The following is a 22876-nucleotide window of genomic DNA, read 5'->3' on the forward strand; positions in this document are numbered from 1 at the left end:
AATTGCTATCAGTAGTTTCCTTATCTAATAGAACTTCATTAGATGTTGTGTTGTAATTTTTTTTAGAGTTAAATTCCTTATCAGCCTGTTAACGTCCACCAACGTTTGGAAAAGATTAAAATTATTAGTAGGCACAAAGTTGAGACCAAAGCTCAAAACTTTGTATTCCAATTCATTGAGTGGACGTGAAGACAGATTGATAATGGAGTTTACTTGTACTTGGTCTGAGACCTGCCCCTTCTCGGGGGTAATGGGGTCCCTTTGAGAATTCCCTTTTCTCCCTTTTCTCCTCCCCCCCCCTTCGAATCTTTTTGGTGCCTTTGAAAAAACCTGCACAATTTCAGCCTGCTCAGTGTTACCTGAAGCTAGAGTTTCGATTTCTCTTTCTTGTTCTAACGAATATTTGGTACCCACACTGGATGCAGGGGTAATAAGAGACATATTGCCAGCTTTGTGTGTTGTGCTACCTGCTTCTGTCTCCTCCCTTTCCTCACCTGAGGACGAATAGGCCCCTGACGATTCTGCTTCACTTTCATTGAATGTGACCTTTTTAGATTTAGGATTCTTATTACCATTTTTATTTTTATTTTTATTTTTGTTTCTATTTTTATTTCCTTTGGGATATTTAATCTGATCATGTTCCCTTCTGTAGTTAGTTCTTTGCTTTCTATTCCAAATATATATTTTATTGGACTCATAATCCCCCAGATCTCTCAAATACTTATCATGTTTGATATCCATGATTAGGGTTTTTGTCTCTGCCATGGTGGTTTGCAAGATTTTATCAAATTTACCAAACATATTATCATTACTACGTGTATTTAATTCAATTTGTAAACAATTAATTTCATCAGAAATAATATTTAACTGTTTTAGTTTAAATTCCACTAACATTCCCATCAGTCTAAAGGAACAATCTGACAGGACGCTGTTCCAAACCCTTATAAAGTCCAAGTCCTCCACTGTGAATGTGGGAAATTTATTTATTCTTAATCCTCTCGGTATCATCCCACTTTTTATATATTTTGGAGTGTCCAAATGTCCCATTTCAATCTTAGCTCTTTTTCTAATAGGGACTCCATTGTATCAAAAAGTCTACTGAGATTATAAGTAGAAAAATCAGAAGAAAACACAGATTCCATTTCCACAATATCCTCCCTTCTCTCATCAGTTGATTGTAATGAATAAAATTTCACAATAAGTGTATCACTGCCAACCTGTTCCATTTTGCAATATATGTATAAAGATAGTTCAAGTTTCTGCAATATGAAGCCGTTTAAAGAGTGCACAGACACTATCACTTGAAACAGAAAGTGAGATGAGCAAACAAAAAAGTCAATATGTGTCGGCACTTAAATAACAGGTTTCTTATGTGTTGAAAGGCTAGTGAGAAATAATCAAACTGCCTAAGTTCCCAGTACAGGCATGTATTAAGCCTCTCACCTTTCCGGGTAAAGTGTTGTCCAGAAATCGCCACCTTCGTTTAAAGAAAACAGGGAGACCCACGATGACCCTCTGTGCGCAACCCAGGTGCACACCCTTGCAGTCCGGCACTTGTCGCCTTCTCTGACCGCTAAGGTTTCCTCGGCGTGGTCCCTCTCTGATGGCGTGTGACGTCACTGTATACTTCCGGTCCGTCGAAAACTTCTTCCCCGGTACTAGGCTATGCAGATAACAGCAGTTCCTAGGGCCTGAGCTGGTGAGCTGTACTCGGTATGCAGAATATCCACACTGTCGCCGGTGCCTACCTCGGTTCCACAACGCAATCTCAACAAAGACAAATGAGGTGCACAAACAGCCGGTGGTAAGTTCCAGTTTCTTTTATTGCAAATAAAAAATCTTTGTCCCAACAAGGGTATAGGATTCACAAGTCGTGCAGAAGTTGGAGATTGCTTCACTTCAGTGACTGATTGCTGACATGTTTCGGCAATTAAGCCGTAATCGTAGCTACAGTCTCAGGTGATCACCAGTCCTATATACTGGTTCCTATTACCTGATTGGTTAAAGGATAATTAAAACCATACCTGGGGTGAAGCTATATCCAACCCTTCTTAAATTAGATATAACAGGATAACATTTGTCCCATATCAAAAAATCTGTGATATATACATTCATTTGTGAACTATAGTCTAAAACAATCAACTCTATATAAATGAGAATGAAATAAACTTAACACTGTTTGAAAGGTAAATCCTATTATAATATAATCTAAACACAGAGTCACATCAATGCTTGTTAGTACATTTGTTAACTAGAGTGAAATAACAAATTTTCCAAATTCCTCTTTCTACCTTATTCAATGAATATGTGTACAAATTTTATTAACAAGTACATGTGAACTAACATAGTGAAAATCTAACTCAATGTTAAAATGCATACGGTTTCCACACATACCTGAATATGCAAATGATATTTTATTAAATGTATAGAATTTCTATCTCTATAGTCTATACTGTAAAATACAGGTAACGTTAAACCACAGCCACAAAGACCGGAATGGCAGAAGGTATCTTCTAGGAAGGGCAACAAAACTTTAAATCCCCCATCGGGAGATTCTATGACAAAGGAGACTATTTAATCACTTCTAGTTGTTTATTCCTTGCTGTTTTGTTTTTCCTCTTCTCCTTCTCCTTTTTACAGGCTCTCTTGGATTGCGCTATGGACTTACTAGGTAAGAGAGTCCAAAATTGCTTTATAGTTATGAGTCACGACTAGGAGGAGAGTTTGCAATGTCCCTTCATGATGGGTAAGATACTGTTACATATGTATACTCAGTTTTATAGAACCATACATCGGAATATAAAGTAATTTTATATATGCTTGAGGAGATAGCTCTTCACCTATGTTCATCCCCAGTTTCCTATAAGTTAGATTAGTCATAATCTTTCTTAATTACATTTCTTGTTATATGTGTTTATTTGTTAAGTATCATGACAGATATGTTCAAATTGTTATTGATGAGAACCCTGTACACCAATCCCATTCTATAACCAGATATCATTATGAGTGATACAAAAATATGTTTCTTGTCACAAAATGTAAAGGGGTTTAATGGTCCTAATAAAAGGTCCTCAGCATTTAGAGATATATTACATAAAAAAGGAGAAATACTTGGCCTACAAGAAACACATTTTAAAAGAGGCCATATACCGCGTTATCTTCACAATAATTACCCCTTACATTTCTTTAGTGCTCATCCAAAAAAGAAAGTCAATGGGGTCAGCATATTACTACACAGATCAATCCCTTTTAAACTATTAAATCAGAGTAAAGATAAGGAAGGGAGATTTATTGCAATCAGCGGCCTGATCTACAATAAACCAACAACAATAGTAAACATATATGCCCCAAACCAAAATCAGGCTAACTTTTTCAAATCCATCATCCCACTGATCCAGGACATTCTAGTCGGTCAATTAATTGTACTGGGAGATTTCAATATCCCCCTCAACCCTAAAATAGATAGTTCTAATAAAAACATACAAACCCCTAATAAACCACTTAAAACAGTTTGGTCTTTTCTTAAGACATTTGGCCTCCATGATACATGGAGGGTATTCAACCCAGATAAAAGAGATTATACATTTTTTTCGGCCCCCAATAAAGCATACTCAAGAATTGATTTCATTTTAGTAGACCACCTTACATTATCACAAATTACAGATATTAAGATTCTACACACAGCTTGGTCGGATCATTCTATGATGAAAAGTAGTATTATCTGGCCAACCGCACCGATCAGAGACTTTAACTGGAGGCTAGAGAACCAACTCCTCTTAGACCCCGAAATTAGTAAATTAATAGCAGAAGAACTAGCGGAATTTTTTCGCAACAATGTACAAGAAGGCATGGCACATACAACTGTATGGGAAACACATAAAAGTTACGTGAGGGGAATTTTAATAAAAGCAAGAGCTCGCAGAAACAAAGCCAGTAGAGAGGAATACGCACATATATCTAGGGAACTAACTCAGCTAGATTATCTTCATAAATTACACCCTACAGACAATAAAATCCGAGACCAACTGGATTTCTACAGAACAAAAATGCAGACTCATTTACATACGCTGGCACAATCCACTGCCCTTAAACTGAAACAAAGATATTATGCTGAGGCCAATAAACCAGGTAGGCTCTTAGCTAGGTTACTCAAAATTAAACAATCTAAACATTATATCCACTCTATAAAATCGCCAAAAGGCAAATCAGTAGAAGACACAAAACAAATAGCAGAAACCTTTAAATATTACTATCACTCTCTCTACAACCTGTTCCCTAATAGAACTCACGCACAGCATTTACCACAATGCTCTAAATACCTAGATACGGTCCAGTTGCCACAGCTTTCAGAAGAAGAGAAAGATAGCCTAAGCCCAACAATTCTACAATCAGAAATTCTAGAAGCAATTAAATCACTTAAGCCAGAGAAAGCCCCAGGCCCGGACGGGTTCTCAGGCCTATACTATAAATTATATCAAGACACCCTTCTCCCCCACATGTTAAATACATTCCACCAGATAGAAGACACAGGCATATTCCCAGACACCATGCTTCAAGCTTCAATCACGGTTTTACCAAAACCAGGGAAGAAACATGATCAACCAGCGAATTTTAGGCCCATCTCCCTTCTCAACCTGGACTTAAAGATTTATGCCAAAATATTGGCCAATAGGTTGAATAGAATATTGCCCAAATTAATTTCTCCCGATCAAGTAGGCTTTGTGCCGAAAAGGGAATCAAAAGACAATACAATCAAGATTATAGATATCCTAGAATATGTGAATAAACATAATACCCCTATGATACTACTATCAACAGATGCTGAAAAAGCGTTTGATAGGCTGGATTGGTCCTTTCTAGAAGCAACACTAAATAAATTTAATTCCCCCCCCCCCCCTTTTTATAAAACAAATTATGGCATTATACACCTTCCCCTCAGCACAATTGCGTATAAACGGCACTCTATCTGAGCAATTTGCAATAAGGAATGGAACCAGACAAGGTTGTCCCCTGTCCCCCCTCCTGTTTGTCTTGTCCTTGGAGGTCCTAGCATCAAGGATACGACATAACAGAGATATAATGGGAATACGAATCAAGAACAGGGAGTACAAATTATCCATGTTCGCTGATGACATTCTCATGTCTCTAACTTCACCAATTAAATCACTCATTAACGTTCAGAATGAACTTATAGAATACGGGAGACTATCGAACTTCCTTGTAAACATGACAAAATCAGATATTCTTCCCATTAACATTAATGACCACACATTAAATAATATTAGAGAAATCTGCAAATGTAATGTCCAACTCAAAACTATTAAATACTTAGGAATTTTTGTAACACCTAATATTGCATCCTTAAGGTCAATGAATTATACAAAACTCATCACTGGTATCTCCAGACTCACTTCCACTTGGGGCTCTAAAAATACTTCATGGATAGGCAGGATACACGCTGCTAAAATGGTGATCTTGCCAAAGATCCTGTACATACTTCAGACGATCCCACTCTTGCACACTGAAAGCTACATAATCAAACTACAAAAAATAATAAACAAATACATATGGAGGAATAAACCCTCTAGAATAAATAAAGCGACTATGTTTACTTCAAAAACCATGGGGGGGTTGGGAGTCCCAAACCTATTGAACTACAAAAAAGCAATATCCATGCAGAGAATTGTGGAATGGTGTAGATTTAATAGAGAAAATTTTAAGCACTGGATACAAATTGAACATGATATCACTGGAAGCCAGCAATTAGGCGGAGCTTGCTGGTTACCAAATTCCACTTATTTTGACCAAGGAGAGGAGCTGCAGACTGTATCTAATGCGGTCTGTAACTGGAAGTCTATTTGTACACTTAGTGAAGGAATTTCAATCAAGTTTTCACCTCTTACCCCAATTTTAGCAAACCCTAACCTCCCACTGGGGCACGCATTTAGTCAGGAATCAGATCTATCTATAAATAGAGTGTTACCTATAGCCTCCTTAGTATCTGGCAATAAATTAAAACCTAGAATAGATCTAGAGAAGGAGAATGGAAGTATTTTTACATCCTGGTTAAAATACCACCAAGTGAACCACTACCTCAATACACATAGAGATCGAGATAAGCTTCTTAGGCCACTCACTAAATATGAAAATATGTGCTATACAACTCTCCCGGCAAGAGGAATTGTTTCACAAATTTATAAATTACTAATGAAAGCCACCTCCCCCAAACCACATACTTATACGAAAGCATGGGAGAAAGATCTAGGAGATGGGTTTAACACTAAAGATTGGCCAACTATTTTTCTTAATACTACCCACTCCGCACACTCCATCCTGGGGCTGGAAACTAACTATAAGGTTATGATGAGGTGGTATCTAACACCATGTAGGCTTAAGCATATGTTCAATAACGCATCAGACAGATGTTGGAGGTGTAACTTAGAGGTGGGAACAATGGGTCACATATGGTGGTCATGCCAAATTATTCAAGATTTCTGGGTGTTGGTGCTAAGAGAAATTAATACAATCCTGACGTCTAGTCTTCCGATGACACCGATAATATGCTTGTTTAACACTTTCAGAGAGATACGATGCATAATAAAGAAATCCCTAGCGCAAATTTTATTCAATGCTGCCAAAATGTTAATAGCCTCTAACTGGACATCTAGCAGAGTCCCCTCGTTAGGAGACTGGAGATCAAAGGTACACAGCCTCCTAGTTTTGGAAAGATATAATTTCCTCAAAACCAATCAGTTGCCAAAATACTATGATATGTTGTTTTTTTGGGAATCGTATACAGGTGCTATCCTTTAATAGGATGGGATATGTTGTTATGTTTGTAAACTCTGCTGTAATATGATTTAATGTAATAATTTAGGTGATCAACAGGTATGTCTTAGTATAATCATTATGATTATGCAGAAACTGTTCATTTGAGTGGATTTTTGAAAAAGCTATACTATCACGAAGTGTACACAGTTATATGATCTTGTCATGATACAGGTTGGATTTAGTTTAGTTTGTTAGGTTTTTATAGTCTTATAAGTTTTGTATTTGTTGACAATGAAAATTATATATTGTATAAACAAGAGCATGTTTTGATATTTGCACTTCTTCATAAGATGTACCTTAAGTAAATATTGCTGTAATGTGCAAAATACCTCAATAAAGAATTAATAAATAAAAAAAAATAAAAAAACAATGATATACTTATATAATAAAATACTACACAGTGAAGAAGTGATCCTAATATGACCTACTTCAAGGAAACCTTTGGATAAATGTTTGGATAAATGAATCACATGTGTGAAAAATAGTTATCAATGTGGTGATGACAAGAGTATCCAGTTAAAGTCAAATAAATATTAATAATCAATCCAATGGTCAAAGTTATTGTACAATCAACAATAAATTGCAAAAGTGTGCATTAATTAATTAATTTAAGTTAAATATTATTAACCCCTAATCTGCTGCTCCGGACATCGCCGCAACCTACATTATATTTATTAACCCCTAATCTGCTGCCCCCAACATCGCCGCCACCACCTACCTACATTTATTAACCCCTAATCTACCGTCCGCAATGTCACCACCACCTACCTACACTTATTAACCCCTAATCTGCCGCCCCCAACGTCGCAGCCACTATTCTAAATGTATTAACCCTTAAATCTAAGTATAACCCTAACACCCCCTAACTTAAATATAATTTAAATAAATCTAATAAAATTACTATAATTAACTAAATTATTCCTATTCAAAACTAAATACTTACCTATAAAATAAACCCTAAGCTAGCTAAAATATAACTAATAGTTACATTGTATCTAGCTTAGGGTTTATTTTAATTTTACAGGCAACTTTGTATTTATTTTAACTAGGTAGAATAGTTACTAGATAGTTATTAACTATTTAATAACTACCTAGCTAAAATAAATACAAATGTACCTGTAAAATAAAACCTAACCTAAGTTACAATAACACCTAACACTACACTACAATTAAATAAAGGAACTAAATTAAATGCAATTAAATACATTAAATAAAATTAGCTAAATTTAAAAAAAAAAAAAAAAATTACAGAAAATAAAAAGCAAATTACAGATCTTTAAACTAATTGCACCTAATCTAATAGCCCTATCAAAATAAAAAAGCCCCCCCAAAATAAAAAAAAAACCTAGCCTAAACTAAAAGGGCCTATTGCGGGGCATTGCCCCAAAGAAATTAGCTCTTTTACCTGTAAAAAAAAAATACAAACAACCCCCCCAACAGTAAAACCCACCACCCACACAACCAACCCCCCAAATAAAAGTCTAACTAAAAAAATCTAAGCTCCCCATTGCCCTGAAAAGGGCATTTGGATGGGCATTGCCCTTAAAAGGGCATTTAGCTCTATTGCAGGCCCAAATCTCTAACCTAAAAAATAAACCCACCCAATCACCCTTAAAAAATTCTAACACTAACCCCCGAAGATTCACTTAACGGGAGAAGTCTTCATCCAAGTGGCAAGATGTCCTCAAGGAAGCCGGCAGAAGTTGTCCTCCAGACGAGCAGAAGTGGTGCTCCAGACGGGCAGAAGTCTTCATCCAGACGGCATCTTCTATCTTCATCCTTCCGACGCGGAGCGGCTCCATCTTCATGACATCCGGCGCGGAGCATCCTCTTCAAACGAAGTCTTCTTCAGAGTGAATTACACTTTAAGTGACAACATCCAAGATGGCGTCCCTTAGATTCCGATTGGCTGATAGAATTCTATCAGCCAATTGGAATTAAGGTAGAAAAAAACCTATTGGCTGATGCAATCAGCCAATAGGATTGAGCTGGCATTCTATTGGCTCTTCCAATCAGCCAATAGAATGTGAGCTCAATCCTATTGGCCAATAGGATTTTTTCAACCTTAATTCCTTAGGTTAGATTGAAGTGTTTGGCCACAGCAGAATCTTTATTATAATTGTTTACTTTTTTAAGTGTTCCCTAGCACGAGATCTTATGGTTCTAGTAGATTGTCCTACAATATTGGGCCCCACATAACTGGCAATCCAGTTAAATATAGTATGTAGTCAGTTAGACAGGTAGCATAAAAATCAATATCAAAACATTCACCTGTGATATTGCTAGAAAACTTTTTTTGTAAACGCCATATTGTCACACGTTAGACAATTAGTCAGGTGTGCTCTGAAGCTACCCTTGCCCCTTAGCCAATTAGTTTTAACCCTTGTCTTAGAGCTCACTAGGCTTGGAGAAAGTCTAGAAGCCAGCGTGGGAGGTTTCTTGGCTACAAACTTACAATCTTTCAAATATGTCTGTAAGATCTCATCACCTTTTAGAACATGTAAGTGTTTTTTGATAATACGACATATTGTATTATATTGTAATGAGAATTCTGTAGAAAAAAAACTATACTGTTTTCATCTAGATATCCTTTATCAACTCCTTTCTTTCCCAAATCGTTGCTTTCTGTGTGACCTACTGTCAAAGGCTTTTTTGGCTGTGCTCTCCAATTCTTTATCTCCTCAAAGACTTTATAAAGTGCCCTCTAATTATAGCCTCTTGCTTTTAACCTACAGATTAATTCCTGACCTCCCTGTAAATAATTTTCAAGTGTGCTGGCATTACGCCTCAGCCTGATGAATTGACTCCTAGGGATTGAATTAACCTAATGTTTAGGATGGCAAGAGGTGGCATGCAGTATGATATTACCTGCTGTATCATTTCTATAAGTACTGGATATAATTATATGTATAACTTGGTCTCCATATAGATGTAAGTCTAAGAAATTTACTCCATCATGATGTAATTCCCCAGTGAATCTGAGGTTGACATCATTATCATTTATAACCATTAAGAAGTCGTCAAATGAAAAACTATCCTTAATATTAAGAATGAGATCATCTATGTACCTCATGTAAAGAAGGATGTCGGACTTGAAAGGCTCACCAATATCATATATGTGCTGGAGCTCCCACCTACCCACAAATACATTTGCATAAGAGGGTGCAAATTTCGCCCCCATAGCTGTGCCTTGGCACTGTAGATAATATTCAGAGTAAAAAATGAAATAATTGTGGGTAAGTAGGAACTCCACAACATCTAAAATAAGTTGTTTAACTTCATCATTATAAGAGGTTTCCTTATTCATAAAGAATTCCAAAGCCTGACATCCATTTACATGAGGTATAGAGGAGTAGAGGGAAGTGGCATCCACCACAATCCATTTGTAACCCTCTTGCCACTCAAAATCTTTCAAAATCTCCAGGAGATTACTAGAATCTCTAGTATAATTGTACAGGTTCTTCACCATAGGCTATAAAATATTATCAATCCATTCGGACATAGGCTCCAAAAGAGAGCCTATGCCCAAAATGATTGGGCGTCCTGGGGGAGACAGAAGGCATTTGTGTGTCTTTGGGAGATAATGGAAAATTGGGGTAAAAGTTGCCTGGATTGATCAACAGTCATTATACCCAAAGTGACTGCTTCATCCAATAGTTTTTTAAGCTGGTTAGTAAAGATAGGCATGGGATCAGACTGTAACTTATGATATATAGTCCTATCGGATAATTGTCTGTTTGCTTCTGCCAAGTAGTCAGTTTTGTTGAGAACAACAACATTGCCACCCTTATCAGAATTTAGGATGACAATGTTGTTGTTCCCAACCAAGTCTTTTACCGCCAGTCGTTCAGGTGCAGTCAAATTGTCTTTACAGTACTGCGTGTCTCTTCTAGTTTCAATATGTCATCCTCAACATGTTTGTGAAATGAATTTATGAAACTACCCCTGAATTGTCTTGGATAAAAACTGGACAATAACCTCTTAGGAAGAGGAGGAACATCTCTAGCACTATCAACTATGGTATCGTTTAGAATTTTAATAGTTTCAACCAAACTAATATCCGAAAAAGAAAACACCTTATTCCAATCTGTGACTTCATTAACATTGTGAGCCATAGGATCAAGTACATTGTATGTTACATTATGCTCTGCAGAATGGAAAAAATCTTTTCAGAGTCAATTTTCTAACAAATTTGTTAATATCTATAAGTGTCCTGAAAGCAGAAAACTTATGTGTTGGGGCAATGCCCAGACCTTTCTTCAGGACCTTTTCATGTACAGGTGACAACTTAGCATCAGATAAGTTAATAACACTCAAAGTCATTTCTTCTTGTGCGATTTCTGCCGTTTCCCCACTCCACCTTCTTTTCTTCTTTCCTTCTTTCCTGATCTTCTTGTCCGTTTCCTAAAGGGACACTTGGTTGATTGCGAGTTTTTGGACGCACTACCACTTGCCCATCACCTTTGTCTTTCTTGGATGTAACCTGCAGAGATAAGGGGAGAGAAGAGGGATGGGGAGACACTGGAGCCAATAGATCATCACTGGCTCCTGTAGAGTCAGAATCATGGTCTGTGGATTCAGGTTCGGTAGACGAGAAAACCAGCATCGGCTTTCTTGATTTTTTTCTTTCATTTGTGTTTTAAGCCCAGCAAACTGCTCATCACTTTTGCATGTTTTCAGATCTGCTTTGATATTTGTAATTTTCTCTTTCAGATTATTTTGTTTTCGCTCCTTACTTTTCACTAGTACACCCAACAGTTTTATGGAACACTCATTACGAGCCATGTTTCAAACCTCTTGGAGGTCATTGTCTTCCAAATCATAATTCAGATACTTTTTCAATCTCAGGCCTCTGGGGACCCTTTTAGCATCTATACAGTATAATGTGTGAATGTAACTACATCCCACATGAAACGCAAATCAGATAACAAAAGTTTCTCTAGAGTGCTAAATTGGTATTTCAAATCACCCTCATTTGAATATGTAATTGTTGATGAAAATATTGTTTCAAAATATTGTTTTCTAGTCTGTATGTCAAAGAATGTGGCCAAATTGCCACCTTCACCCTCCATGGTGGTGTATCTTATATAACAATTGGGAACAAATAGTAACTGTTGCTGCTCACACTAATAAAATACCCCTATGTATTCTAATACAAATATACCAAAAGTAGGTCTGTTAGAGCTACAATGTTAATCTTTCAACACAAGTAGCCAAATAAGTCCAATCAATTCTTATTAAAAATCCTGAAAAGAGCCATATACAGAGGAACAAAGAAAAAACCTTTATATACAGTATATGTGTGTTTTAAAGTCTCAATACAACAGGATAAGAAAAACACACATCTTATTGCATATTTAGTCCCATGAATAATAATCACAGACATAACAGAAATCCTTACAGTCTCATTTGTTAGCTTGTGTTTGCGTGGTAGAGAGGAAAAATACAATGTCACTCCTTGTCTTTTGAAACCCGCTACATATGCTGCATGTAAGAAGTTCTTATAGTGTGATATTTAAAATGGGTTGTACCTGACGTTTTCTTGACGTTTAGGATAATGTTCCCCGGATAGCTCTGATGTTCACTGTTTGTGTCCGTTGTCGAGCAGGCACCAGAAAAGTCGTCCGGTATGATTGTAGAAAAGAAAGGTGCCAATACTAGAGAGCTTCCGCATATAGTGAGCGGACAGAGGATGAGTGGAGCAGACCAAACCAGGTAGAGGGGTGTGTGGAGCCAACTAAAAGCGGTGGACAACCGCATATACTCTCCCCTTATCTCCGCAGGTTACATCCAAGAAAGACAGGTGATGGGCAAGTGGTAGTGCGTCCAAAAACTCGCAATCAACCAAGTGTCCCTTTAGGAAACAGTCAAGAAGATCAGGAAAGAAGAAAAGAAGGTGGAGTGGGGAAACAGCAGAAATCGCACAAGAAGAAATTACTTTGAGTGTTATTAACTTATCTGATGCTAATTTGTCACCTGTAGATGAAAAGGTCCTGAAGAAAGGTCTGGGCTTTTGCCCCAACACATAAGTTTTCTGCTTTCAGGACAATTATAGATATTAACAAATTTGTTAGAAAATTTGCTCTGAAAAGATTTTTCCATTCTACAGAGCGTAATGTAACATACAATGTACTTGATCCTATGGCTCACAATGTTAATGAAGTTACAGATTGGAATAAGGTGTTTTCTTTTTCGGATATTTGTTTGGTTGAAACTATTAAAAATCTAAACGATACCACAGTTGATAGTGCTAGAGATGTTCCTCCTCTTCCTAAGAGGTTAGGGTCCAGTTTTTATCCAAGACAATTCAGGGGTAGTTTCATAAATTCCTTTCACAAACGTGTTGAGGATGACATCATGAAACTAAAAGAGACATGCAGTACTGCAAAGTGTAAAGACTATTTGACTGGACCTGAATGACTGGTGGTAAAAGACTTGGTTGGGAACGACAACATTGTTATCCGAAATTCTGATAAGGGTGGCAATGTTGTTGTTCTCAACAAAACTGACTACTTGGCAGAAGCAAACAGACAATTATCTGATAGGTCTAAATATTGTAAGTTACAGTCTGATCCCACGCCTATCTTTACTAACCAGTTAAAAAAACTATTGGATGAAGCAATCACTTTGGGTATAATGACTGTTGATCAATCCAGGCAACTTTTACCCACACATGCCATTACCCCAATTTTCCATTATCTCCCAAAGACACACAAATGCCTTCTGTATCCCCCAGGACACCCAATCATTTTGGGCATAGGCTCTCTTTTGGAGCCTATGTCCGAATGGATTGATAATATTTTACAGCCTATGGTGAAGAACCTGTACAGTTATACTAGAGATTCTAGTCATCTCCTGGAGATTTTGAAAGATTTTGAGTGGCAAGAGGGTTACAAATGGATTGTGGTGGATGCCACTTCCCTCTACTCCTCTATACCTCATGTACATGGATGTCAGGCTTTGGAATACTTTATGAATAAGGAAACCTCTTATAATGATGAAGTTAAACAACTTATTTTGGATGTTGTGTAGTTCCTACTTACCCACAATTATTTCATTTTTTACTCTGAATATTATCTACAGTGCCAAGGCACAGCTATGGGGGCTAAAATTCGCCCCCTCTTATGTGAAATTATTTGTGGGTAGGTGGGAGCTCCAGCACATATATGATATTGGTGAGCCTTTCAAGTCCGACATCCTTCTTTACATGAGGTACATAGATGATCTCATTCTAATTGTTAAGGATAGTTTTTCATTTGATGACTTCTTAATGGTTATAAATAATAATTATGTCAACCTCAGATTCACTGGGGAATTACATAATGATGGAGTAAATTTCTTAGACTTACATCTATATGGAGACACATAGAATTATGTTTAGTACTTACAGAAAGGATACAGCAGGTAATACCATACTGCATGCTACCTCTTGCCATCCTAAACATCTAGTTAATTCAATCCCTAGGAGTCAATTCATCAGGCTGAGGTGTAATGCCAGCACACTTGAAAATTATTTACAGGGAGGTCAGGAATTAATTTCATCATAAGTAGCTAAGGGTGAATTATTAGGATTGTAGATATACTGTAATGAGAGTCTAATCACATGATCTTACCTTAAACCATGACCTTTAAAGTCGTCAATCCCCGGCCTTAATCTTATAACCATTATAAGTTAAAATAATAACATAAATAAAAGAGTTACACACAGCTTTGGTATAAAATTTGGCCGCAGCCATTTTATTAACAACACAATTTAAATATTGAGTAATAAATATTTTCAAACATTTTCAAACATTTTTCCACAGAACATACCTGATGTTCATAAATAACATTACTGACAAATAAAACATAAACCACAGCGGTGCTAGTTCCCAAACCCACAAAAACAAGATGGCCGTTATTCAACAACTGGACTCAGCTATATCCCTGTTGAGTCCGTCCAAGTACACCTAAACTTTAATAGGGAACCCCTTGCCCCTATAAAACCAGTTGTCCACTCACCCCATGGAGAGGCAACTACTTAAAATCCTCCAAATCACTTGGCCATATTGCGTACCATATTTGTCTGGGAACTAGCACCCCCGCCTTGCTGCGACAAACACGAACAAGGAAGGAAAAACAAAGATTAGGGAGGGAGGGAGGGAGCACTTTCTAGAAAGGTTTGATAATTATTCTGATGACAGATTCTCCCGCTCTTTCTTTAAATGCGTAACAGCGCGTGCTAAGCCCGCCCCCTACAGTAAATAACCAATCACACCCAAGGCCTAATTCCTCCAACGGTCAAGTCCCCTTCCCGTTACTTCGAACTCCCAGGGGTTCCCTGACCTTTAAAGTCGTCAATCCCCGGCCTTAATCTTATAACCATTATAAGTTAAAATAATAACATAAATAAAAGAGTTACACACAGCTTTGGTATAAAATTTGGCCGCAGCCATTTTATTAACAACACAATTTAAATATTGAGTAATAAATATTTTCAAACATTTTCAAACATTTTTCCACAGAACATACCTGATGTTCATAAATAACATTACTGACAAATAAAACATAAACCACAGCGGTGCTAGTTCCCAAACCCACAAAAACAAGATGGCCGTTATTCAACAACTGGACTCAGCTATATCCCTGTTGAGTCCGTCCAAGTACACCTAAACTTTAATAGGGAACCCCTTGCCCCTATAAAACCAGTTGTCCACTCACCCCATGGAGAGGCAACTACTTAAAATCCTCCAAATCACTTGGCCATATTGCGTACCATATTTGTCTGGGAACTAGCACCCCCGCCACCGACTGGACTGACCGAACAGCCCAGTCCCGCCAAACCCAATATTTTTCCCAAAGCTTCTTTTATATCGAAAATAAATAGCTGCAGCCCAAATTGGTTAAAATGAACACCATCTTTTAAATAAAATTCCTCAGCTCCATCTACTTCAAAATCTGGGTGGAAAACTACGCCTCCCCCCAACCTCTTAACAAAAGAGCTAATTATTTTGTTAATTTTTTTACGACTCTTTTCTAGCCTATCATAATCCCTCGCTGATCTCCAAACCAACCTAGGAGTAATCTGTGACCAAATTATTTTGATTTCAGGATGAAGTTCCTTTATGTTGCCCAGATCTCTTTTGATTCTTCTAACTAGTTCCTTTTGAGGAATCATACCTAAATCATTTCCCCCCAAATGCACTATCAAAACCTGAGGACGAGGAAACATTCTGCCAAAATCTAGAAACAACGGAAAAAAGAGTTCCCAGCACATCCCCCTAATCCCAAACCATTTGACCTCCCATTGATCCACAGGACACCCAAGCTGAAGGCCGCCCATTTTCTTACTGGCCTCAGCATTGGCCCAGTATATAAACGAATGCCCCATCACCCATACGATCTTTACACCTAAAATAAGAGAAAAAGGAGTGTTCAGGATGATTACAACTCAAACATTCCAAAACATACATTCTATTCAAGGTTTTTTTTTTTTTTTTTTTTTTTTTTTTTTTTTTATATCCTTAAATCAGGCCTAACATAAGATTTATAACGACTTGAACCCCATCTACCAATCTTTTTAACTATATCCTCTCTGAGACCTAACATAGCGGCTTCAGTAGCCGCTCCAATCCGGAAAGAATGAGATCCAAACTCTAAAGGATTAAGACCCAATAAAACAATTGAACCTCTTAAAATGGCTCTAAATTGATATTGTGATAAAAAAGAACCGTCTGAATGAACCAACAAAGGGCCATCCTGCAAAGGCCGTATGGACCCATAAAGCATCATTACCTGACATGGACATATTTCACCACCGCTAGGGAATAGCACTATGTTCTTGCCTTTCCCATATATGTCCGTTTTACTATTTCTCAGTAATATTTCTACTCTGTTATCATTCCATAATACATCTTCTTTTTGTAAACCACCTGACACTTTTTTGCTAGGGCTTACCAATTCCGAAACTCTAAATGCCCCAAAAAAGGCCAATACAAAGGCCGTTCTAAATAATATTAATTCAAATCTTGATGCACAAATCTCTGCTAATACCACCCAAACTTTTTGAAGTAAAGAAAATGTAATAGGTCTTCTCTTATCTCTAACCTTTGTCTTTTTCTTCAAGCCTTTAAGAACCTGACGGACCCAAAAAACCTTTGTAACATCAGACAAACCTAATAAGCGAAATCTAAAAGCAAGGGCCGCCAATCTTCTTTCCATATTAGATGGAGACAAACCCACATTTCCCCAATGCCACATCCATTCCAATAAGCAACCCGTGACATCATCATACCCTTCTTTAATTTCAGATTGACATAACCACATTTCCCATTCCTTCCAAACTGATACATAGGACGTCCAAGTACCTGGAGCCAAAGATTTTTTAATTAATTCAGCCAATCCTCCGTCCCAAGCTTCCAAAGTTGGACGGGAAACGTCGCTCCAACTACGTCCGCCTGAGGCGCCAACTCTCGAAAGCGAGACCACTGTGAACGAGATAAAGAATCTGCTATCAAATTAAGCTTACCAGGGATATGTTTTGCCCTGACGAAAACATTCATACTTAAACATTTCAGGACTAGCACTCTTAATAAACGCAAAACTGGTAATGATGATGCAGATAAAGAATTAATAGCAGAAACAACACCCATATTATCTGTATGAAACAATATGGATTTATTCATCAAATCCACTTCCCACACAAACAGAGCCACCAGAATAGGAAATAGCTCAAGGAAAACTAGGTTCTTGGTTAAACCTAAATTGACCCACTCTTGAGGCCACACTTCAGCGCACCAATGCCCTTGAAAATAAGCCCCGAAACCAACACCCCCAGCTGCATCAGTTATCAAATCCAAATCAATATTAGAGACCCTAGCTTCCATGAATATTGCAACACCATTAAAATTTTTAAGGAATTCCAACCAAACCTTCAAATCATCCTTGTGACCTTTTTTAATCCTTACAAAATGATGAGGCTTACTAACACCAGACGTAGCCAATGACATTCTTCTAGAAAAAACTCTACCAATAGGAATGATTCTGCAAGCAAAATTCAACTTTCCAAGTAAAGATTGCATTTTTCTCAAAGTCACCTTACGGACCGCCAAAAATTGCTGAATCATTTCTGACAAATCCACAATCTTTTCCAGAGGCAGCCTACATTCCATACTTTCAGAATCTATTGTAATACCCAGAAATTTAAGGGCCGTAACTGGACCCTCAGATTTTTCCATTGCAATAGGAACCCCAAAATCAGATGCCATTGAATAAAAACAATCCCTTAATTTCAAACAAACGTCCGAATCATGGGGACCAACAAAAAGAAAATCATCCAGATAATGAACTACTGAAGAAAATCCAGACCTGAATTTAACAACCCATTCCAAAAATGAACTAAAGCATTCAAACAGAGAACAAGAAATAGAACAACCCATCGGGAGACATAAGTCAATGTAGAAAAAACCCTCAAAGCAACAACCCAGCAAATAATGTGAAGAAGGATGAACTGGAAGTAACCGAAAAGCCGCCTCAATATCTATTTTAGCCATTAAAGCGAATTGCCCAGCCTCTCTGACCAACTTAACCGCCATGTCAAATGATGTATAAGACACAGACGATAATTCATCCGGAATATCATCATTAACAGATCCACCTTTTGGAAATGATAAGTGGTGAATTAAACGAAATTTACCCGGCTCTTTCTTAGGAACCACTCCTAAAGGAGAAATACGCAAATGGGGGATAGGAGATATTTTAAAAGGACCTGCCATTCGACCCAAAGAAACCTCCTTCTCAAGCTTACTCCTAACAACCTCAGGCCATTCCCTAGCAGACTTAAGGTTACCCCTGTAATGAACAACGCCTCCCGAAGATGGAATTCTGAAACCAAACTCAAAACCATGTAGCAACAACAAGGCCTTATCACCACAACCTTTCTGTTTAGCGTAAAGTACGAGCCACAGCTCCATCCCGCTTAGCCTCACCGGAGTTAGTCCCTTTTTCAGGGAGCTCCTGTGTTCCTCCCAATTTGTTCTTTTTGAAACACTTACTGGAAGGGTGGGATCCACCACACCCAGAACATTCATGTCTGAATTTACATGATGCTCCCCATTTACAGAACTTTTCATTGAAAGCAAAACAGAAACCTTTTTTGGCTGTTGCCGACGAACCGTTTTGAAGAGATCCGCCGGCACTCCCTCGAAAGGGCTGCGAAGACCTTAACGGAGTCATCACTTTTAGCCATAGACCCATATCACGATCATCCCATTTCATCTCAGGCTTAACCGACAAACGTTGTCTAAATTGTTCATCATAATACCACCAAGCCATACCACCATATGTTCTCTGAGCAGCTGCAATTTCATCTAAATAACAAAAGAGGGCCGCTCCTTGATCCGGGAACTTAACAGCAAATACACTAGCATAAATAACAAAAGCCTGGAACCAGTTAGTAAATGTTTTTGGTAATTTTCTGTAACGTCTATTCCTTTCCTCCTCTTCCTTCTTGGCCGAATCCTTTTTTGAATCTTCAGGTATCTCAAAAGACTGATCAAGAGGAAGGAGGGAAAATAATTCAATAAAATCTCTCTTGTAAATCTTTTCTCTTAACTCTACCGTCAAATGCATGCCCAAAGGCCCAATAGAACACAAACAAGACCTGGCCAAAGCCGTGTCAGCAATCTTCAGCTCAGGACCCCCATCCGTTTTGTTATCAACATTAGTCCCCTTTTGCTGAGATAAACCGACCATTTGAGATTGGGGTACTGACCCTACATCCTTTATTCCCTCACCACCAATCCCTAATACCCTATTTTGGTTAACCAATTCTGTGGGAACCCATGAATTGGCGACTCCCCCCGTGACTTTTGTTCCTTCTAATTTGGCTAACAAGTCCCTTAAACCTGCTACAACAGTTATAGATAAGGGATCAGCATGCACACCAACTGTATCAACCCCCACATTCAGATTCACAACACCGGATCCCTCATTACCTGTACTCGGGTCCTGAGGCACTGCAGACTGAATCCTTTGAGATGCAGCCGTAACCTTCTCTGTATTCTGGAAACCAGTAGCCCTGGGATCCGTGTTAGTCATTAATTGCTGCCCTTTTTCCGTCTGTAAAAAAGAAACATGTGACAAACCCCCAGAAGGTGCCCAAATTCCAATGCCCCTACTAGCTGTAGACATACCCAACCTATTATACACTGAAACACCCTTACCCTTCTTAGCTGATGGGACCTCAAACCCTTCTCCCCTTAAATCCCCATACCTCTTGCGTTGTCTACCTCTACCTTGTATTCTCCCAATCCCAGACCTGTTTGGACGTTGAACAGAGTTAACCGAGCTATGACATGTATTATTAATACTCTGACCCATCATGCCCTGAAGACCAAAATTAAAATTGTTGGCCGTACTCACCCTTGTTTCTTCTCCCTTTGCATTAAAACGTTCCACCCCTGGAACGCCGTCCTCAATATCCAGCCTGATATTTTCCGTCCAAGATTCCTGAAGGCCATAAGCCTCCCCACTTAGGCCGTCATTTCCCACCATTAAAAGACCCTGGGAATTCTCAGGCCGTGACCCAGTTTCATTCCCATCTAAAAGAAAAACATCATTAGTGACAGGTAAATTTTTAATTACTTCAACATTCCTATCCCTCAAATTTCTTAACTCGCCCTTTAAAACTGGATCACCCGTGACCCTGACTGACGTATTAAACTGGCTAATAGTGTTAACTACATTGGGAGAAGGAGGAATAAAATCCTCCTCAGAAGAATCTAAATATAAATCTAATTCTACCACACCGTTATCAACCTCGGTATCATGATGACTATCGCTGGCTTCAGGCCTTTCAACCCTCTCGTCTAACACCCGATAAGCCTGATTTTCCGTATTATTGCAAGGTCTTAAAAAATGAGCCGACTTAGAAACATTATGTAACTGTTCTGGAACTGCCTGAGGTATTTCAATCGGCCCTGATACAATCAAACCCTCACCTTTCTTTTTCATTAAGGCGCTACCTAAACTACATATACTCGCTTGTTCATTACCCTCACACAGAGAAATAGGCCTCGGCAGGCCGTCACTTTTACTAGCTTGCTTTTTCCCTCTAATTACTACTTTCTGGCCTAAATTGGCCGTCTTACCCTTAGGCAAAGAATCACCCTTCATTACAGGCTCAGTGAATTGTTCCGTAATGGAACAAGTGCTCCCAGACTGCGTCACATTATCAGCAAACTCCGCTCCGGTCTGCCGACTTCCGGAGCTCGAACTTGACTTCTTCCTCACAGACGCCTTTAACCCCGGACTGGGGCTGGATTTTCTCCGACCGCTATTACCCCCTTCAGCATCAGAACGAACTGGAGGCCTCGAACGCCTCAATGTTTTCGGAGCCACCTCAACGATATCCACTCTGGGTTCGACGACCGGGCTAAGCAATGGACGTAATTTTTCTTCGAGCCAGGTAGGGCCCATTTTTGCAGCTTCCAACTTAAGTTGGTCAAAAATCGCATCAAAATGCGACATCGCAGAATTACTAACTGAGCACAGCACTTTCTAGAAAGGTTTGATAATTATTCTGATGACAGATTCTCCCGCTCTTTCTTTAAATGCGTAACAGCGCGTGCTAAGCCCGCCCCCTACAGTAAATAACCAATCACACCCAAGGCCTAATTCCTCCAACGGTCAAGTCCCCTTCCCGTTACTTCGAACTCCCAGGGGTTCCCTATCTTTAATTTTTTGATATTTCAACTCTCTAAAGGGTGTTTAATATATTAATATTAATATATTTGGTCACAAGTACGATCATTTCCTAGATCTAATGTGATTATGAATTGTGAGTACAGTCACACAGTGTCAATATTTAATATTTAATAATAACGGTTTAGAATAATTTAAATCAAATCAAATCAAATGATGTGTGTCATCTTGTTGCCACTTTTCACAAGTAATATTGTTTTTAAGTCTCTTCGTGCTTTTGCATTTATAAAGGGAATACACATTATAGTATGTTTATCAGTCTGTTTGACAGTTATAGATTACTTCATCACACAGACAATGTTTCATTGGTGTTTCAGCCTTTAAATGCAACAGCGTTTTTTACTTGATTTCAGCATCTATGATTAAGCGCTTTAGCTGGAACCCTCTTTTTGGCGTGTTTGTATTTTTCCTTTTTATAAGTATCAACTATTTTTTGTAACTGTTGCTCAGTAGCCTTCTGTTTTGTTTTGCATACTTAGATTAGGAGGTGTTCTTATTTTGGGGGCTTTTTATTTTCATAGGGATTAGGTTTAATTTTTTTATTTTTGATCATTTGGTTTATTATTTTCTGTAATGTTAGACTTTTATTTTTGTAATTTTAGATTAATTTAAACTTATTTTTTTTTTAATTTTAAAGTAATGTTAGGTTTTTAATTGTAACTAAGTATTTTTTTATTTAGGTAATTGGGGTTAATTTAGGGGGTGTTAGGTTAGGGGGCTTAGTAATTAAATTAGGTTTATTGTGATGTGGGGGTTTGGCTGTTTAGGGGTTAATAGATTAATTATGTTTATCACGATGTGGGGGATTGGCCATTTATGGGTTAATAGATTTATTAGGTTTATTGCGATATGGGGGTTTGTTGGTTTAGGGTTTAATACTTTTATTAGGTAGATCGCAATGTGGGTGAATGGTGGAGTAGAGGTTAATAGTTTAATTAGGTGAATTGCATTGTGGGGGGTTGTCGGTTTAGGGGTTAATACTTTTATTATTAGTTGCGATGTGGGGGGATTGCGGATATAGGGGTTTTGCGTGTAGGGTTTATTTTTATGAGGCGTCTTAGACTTTTACGGGAGATTTGATTTTTTTTTTTTATTTCGTAAGTAAGTCACTGGCGACTCCAGAAATTTGTATTTACGCACATTTCTGGACATCGCTAAGTTATCCGATTTACGGCACTTTATGAACTGCCAGTGGGGTTTATGTGATTCCCCGATGTGCAAGGTGAAATTACCGCATATGTAATCTCGCCCTTGGTTTTTATATATGGTATATGTGATATTTATTTTTATACCTCAACTGTTA

At 38.0% G+C, this 22876-nt stretch overlaps 1 protein-coding gene across 1 annotated transcript; it reads right to left on the reverse strand.

Annotated features, from left to right (window-relative positions):
• Window positions 1–15564: 15564 nt before the first annotated feature.
• Window positions 15565–20749, reverse strand: LOC128639473 (uncharacterized). The gene is made up of 3 exons (XM_053691618.1): window positions 20233–20749; window positions 19806–19929; window positions 15565–16221 (listed from the first exon to the last, which is right to left on the reverse strand). The coding sequence occupies exons 1-3, from the start codon at window positions 20362–20364 to the stop codon at window positions 15566–15568; spliced, it is 912 nt and encodes a 303-aa protein (XP_053547593.1). The 5' UTR covers window positions 20365–20749; the 3' UTR covers window position 15565.
• Between the last annotated feature and the right edge of the window lie 2127 nt (window positions 20750–22876).

This window comes from Bombina bombina, chromosome 1 (assembly GCF_027579735.1).
Source record: "Bombina bombina isolate aBomBom1 chromosome 1, aBomBom1.pri, whole genome shotgun sequence".
NCBI lineage: Eukaryota > Metazoa > Chordata > Amphibia > Anura > Bombinatoridae > Bombina > Bombina bombina.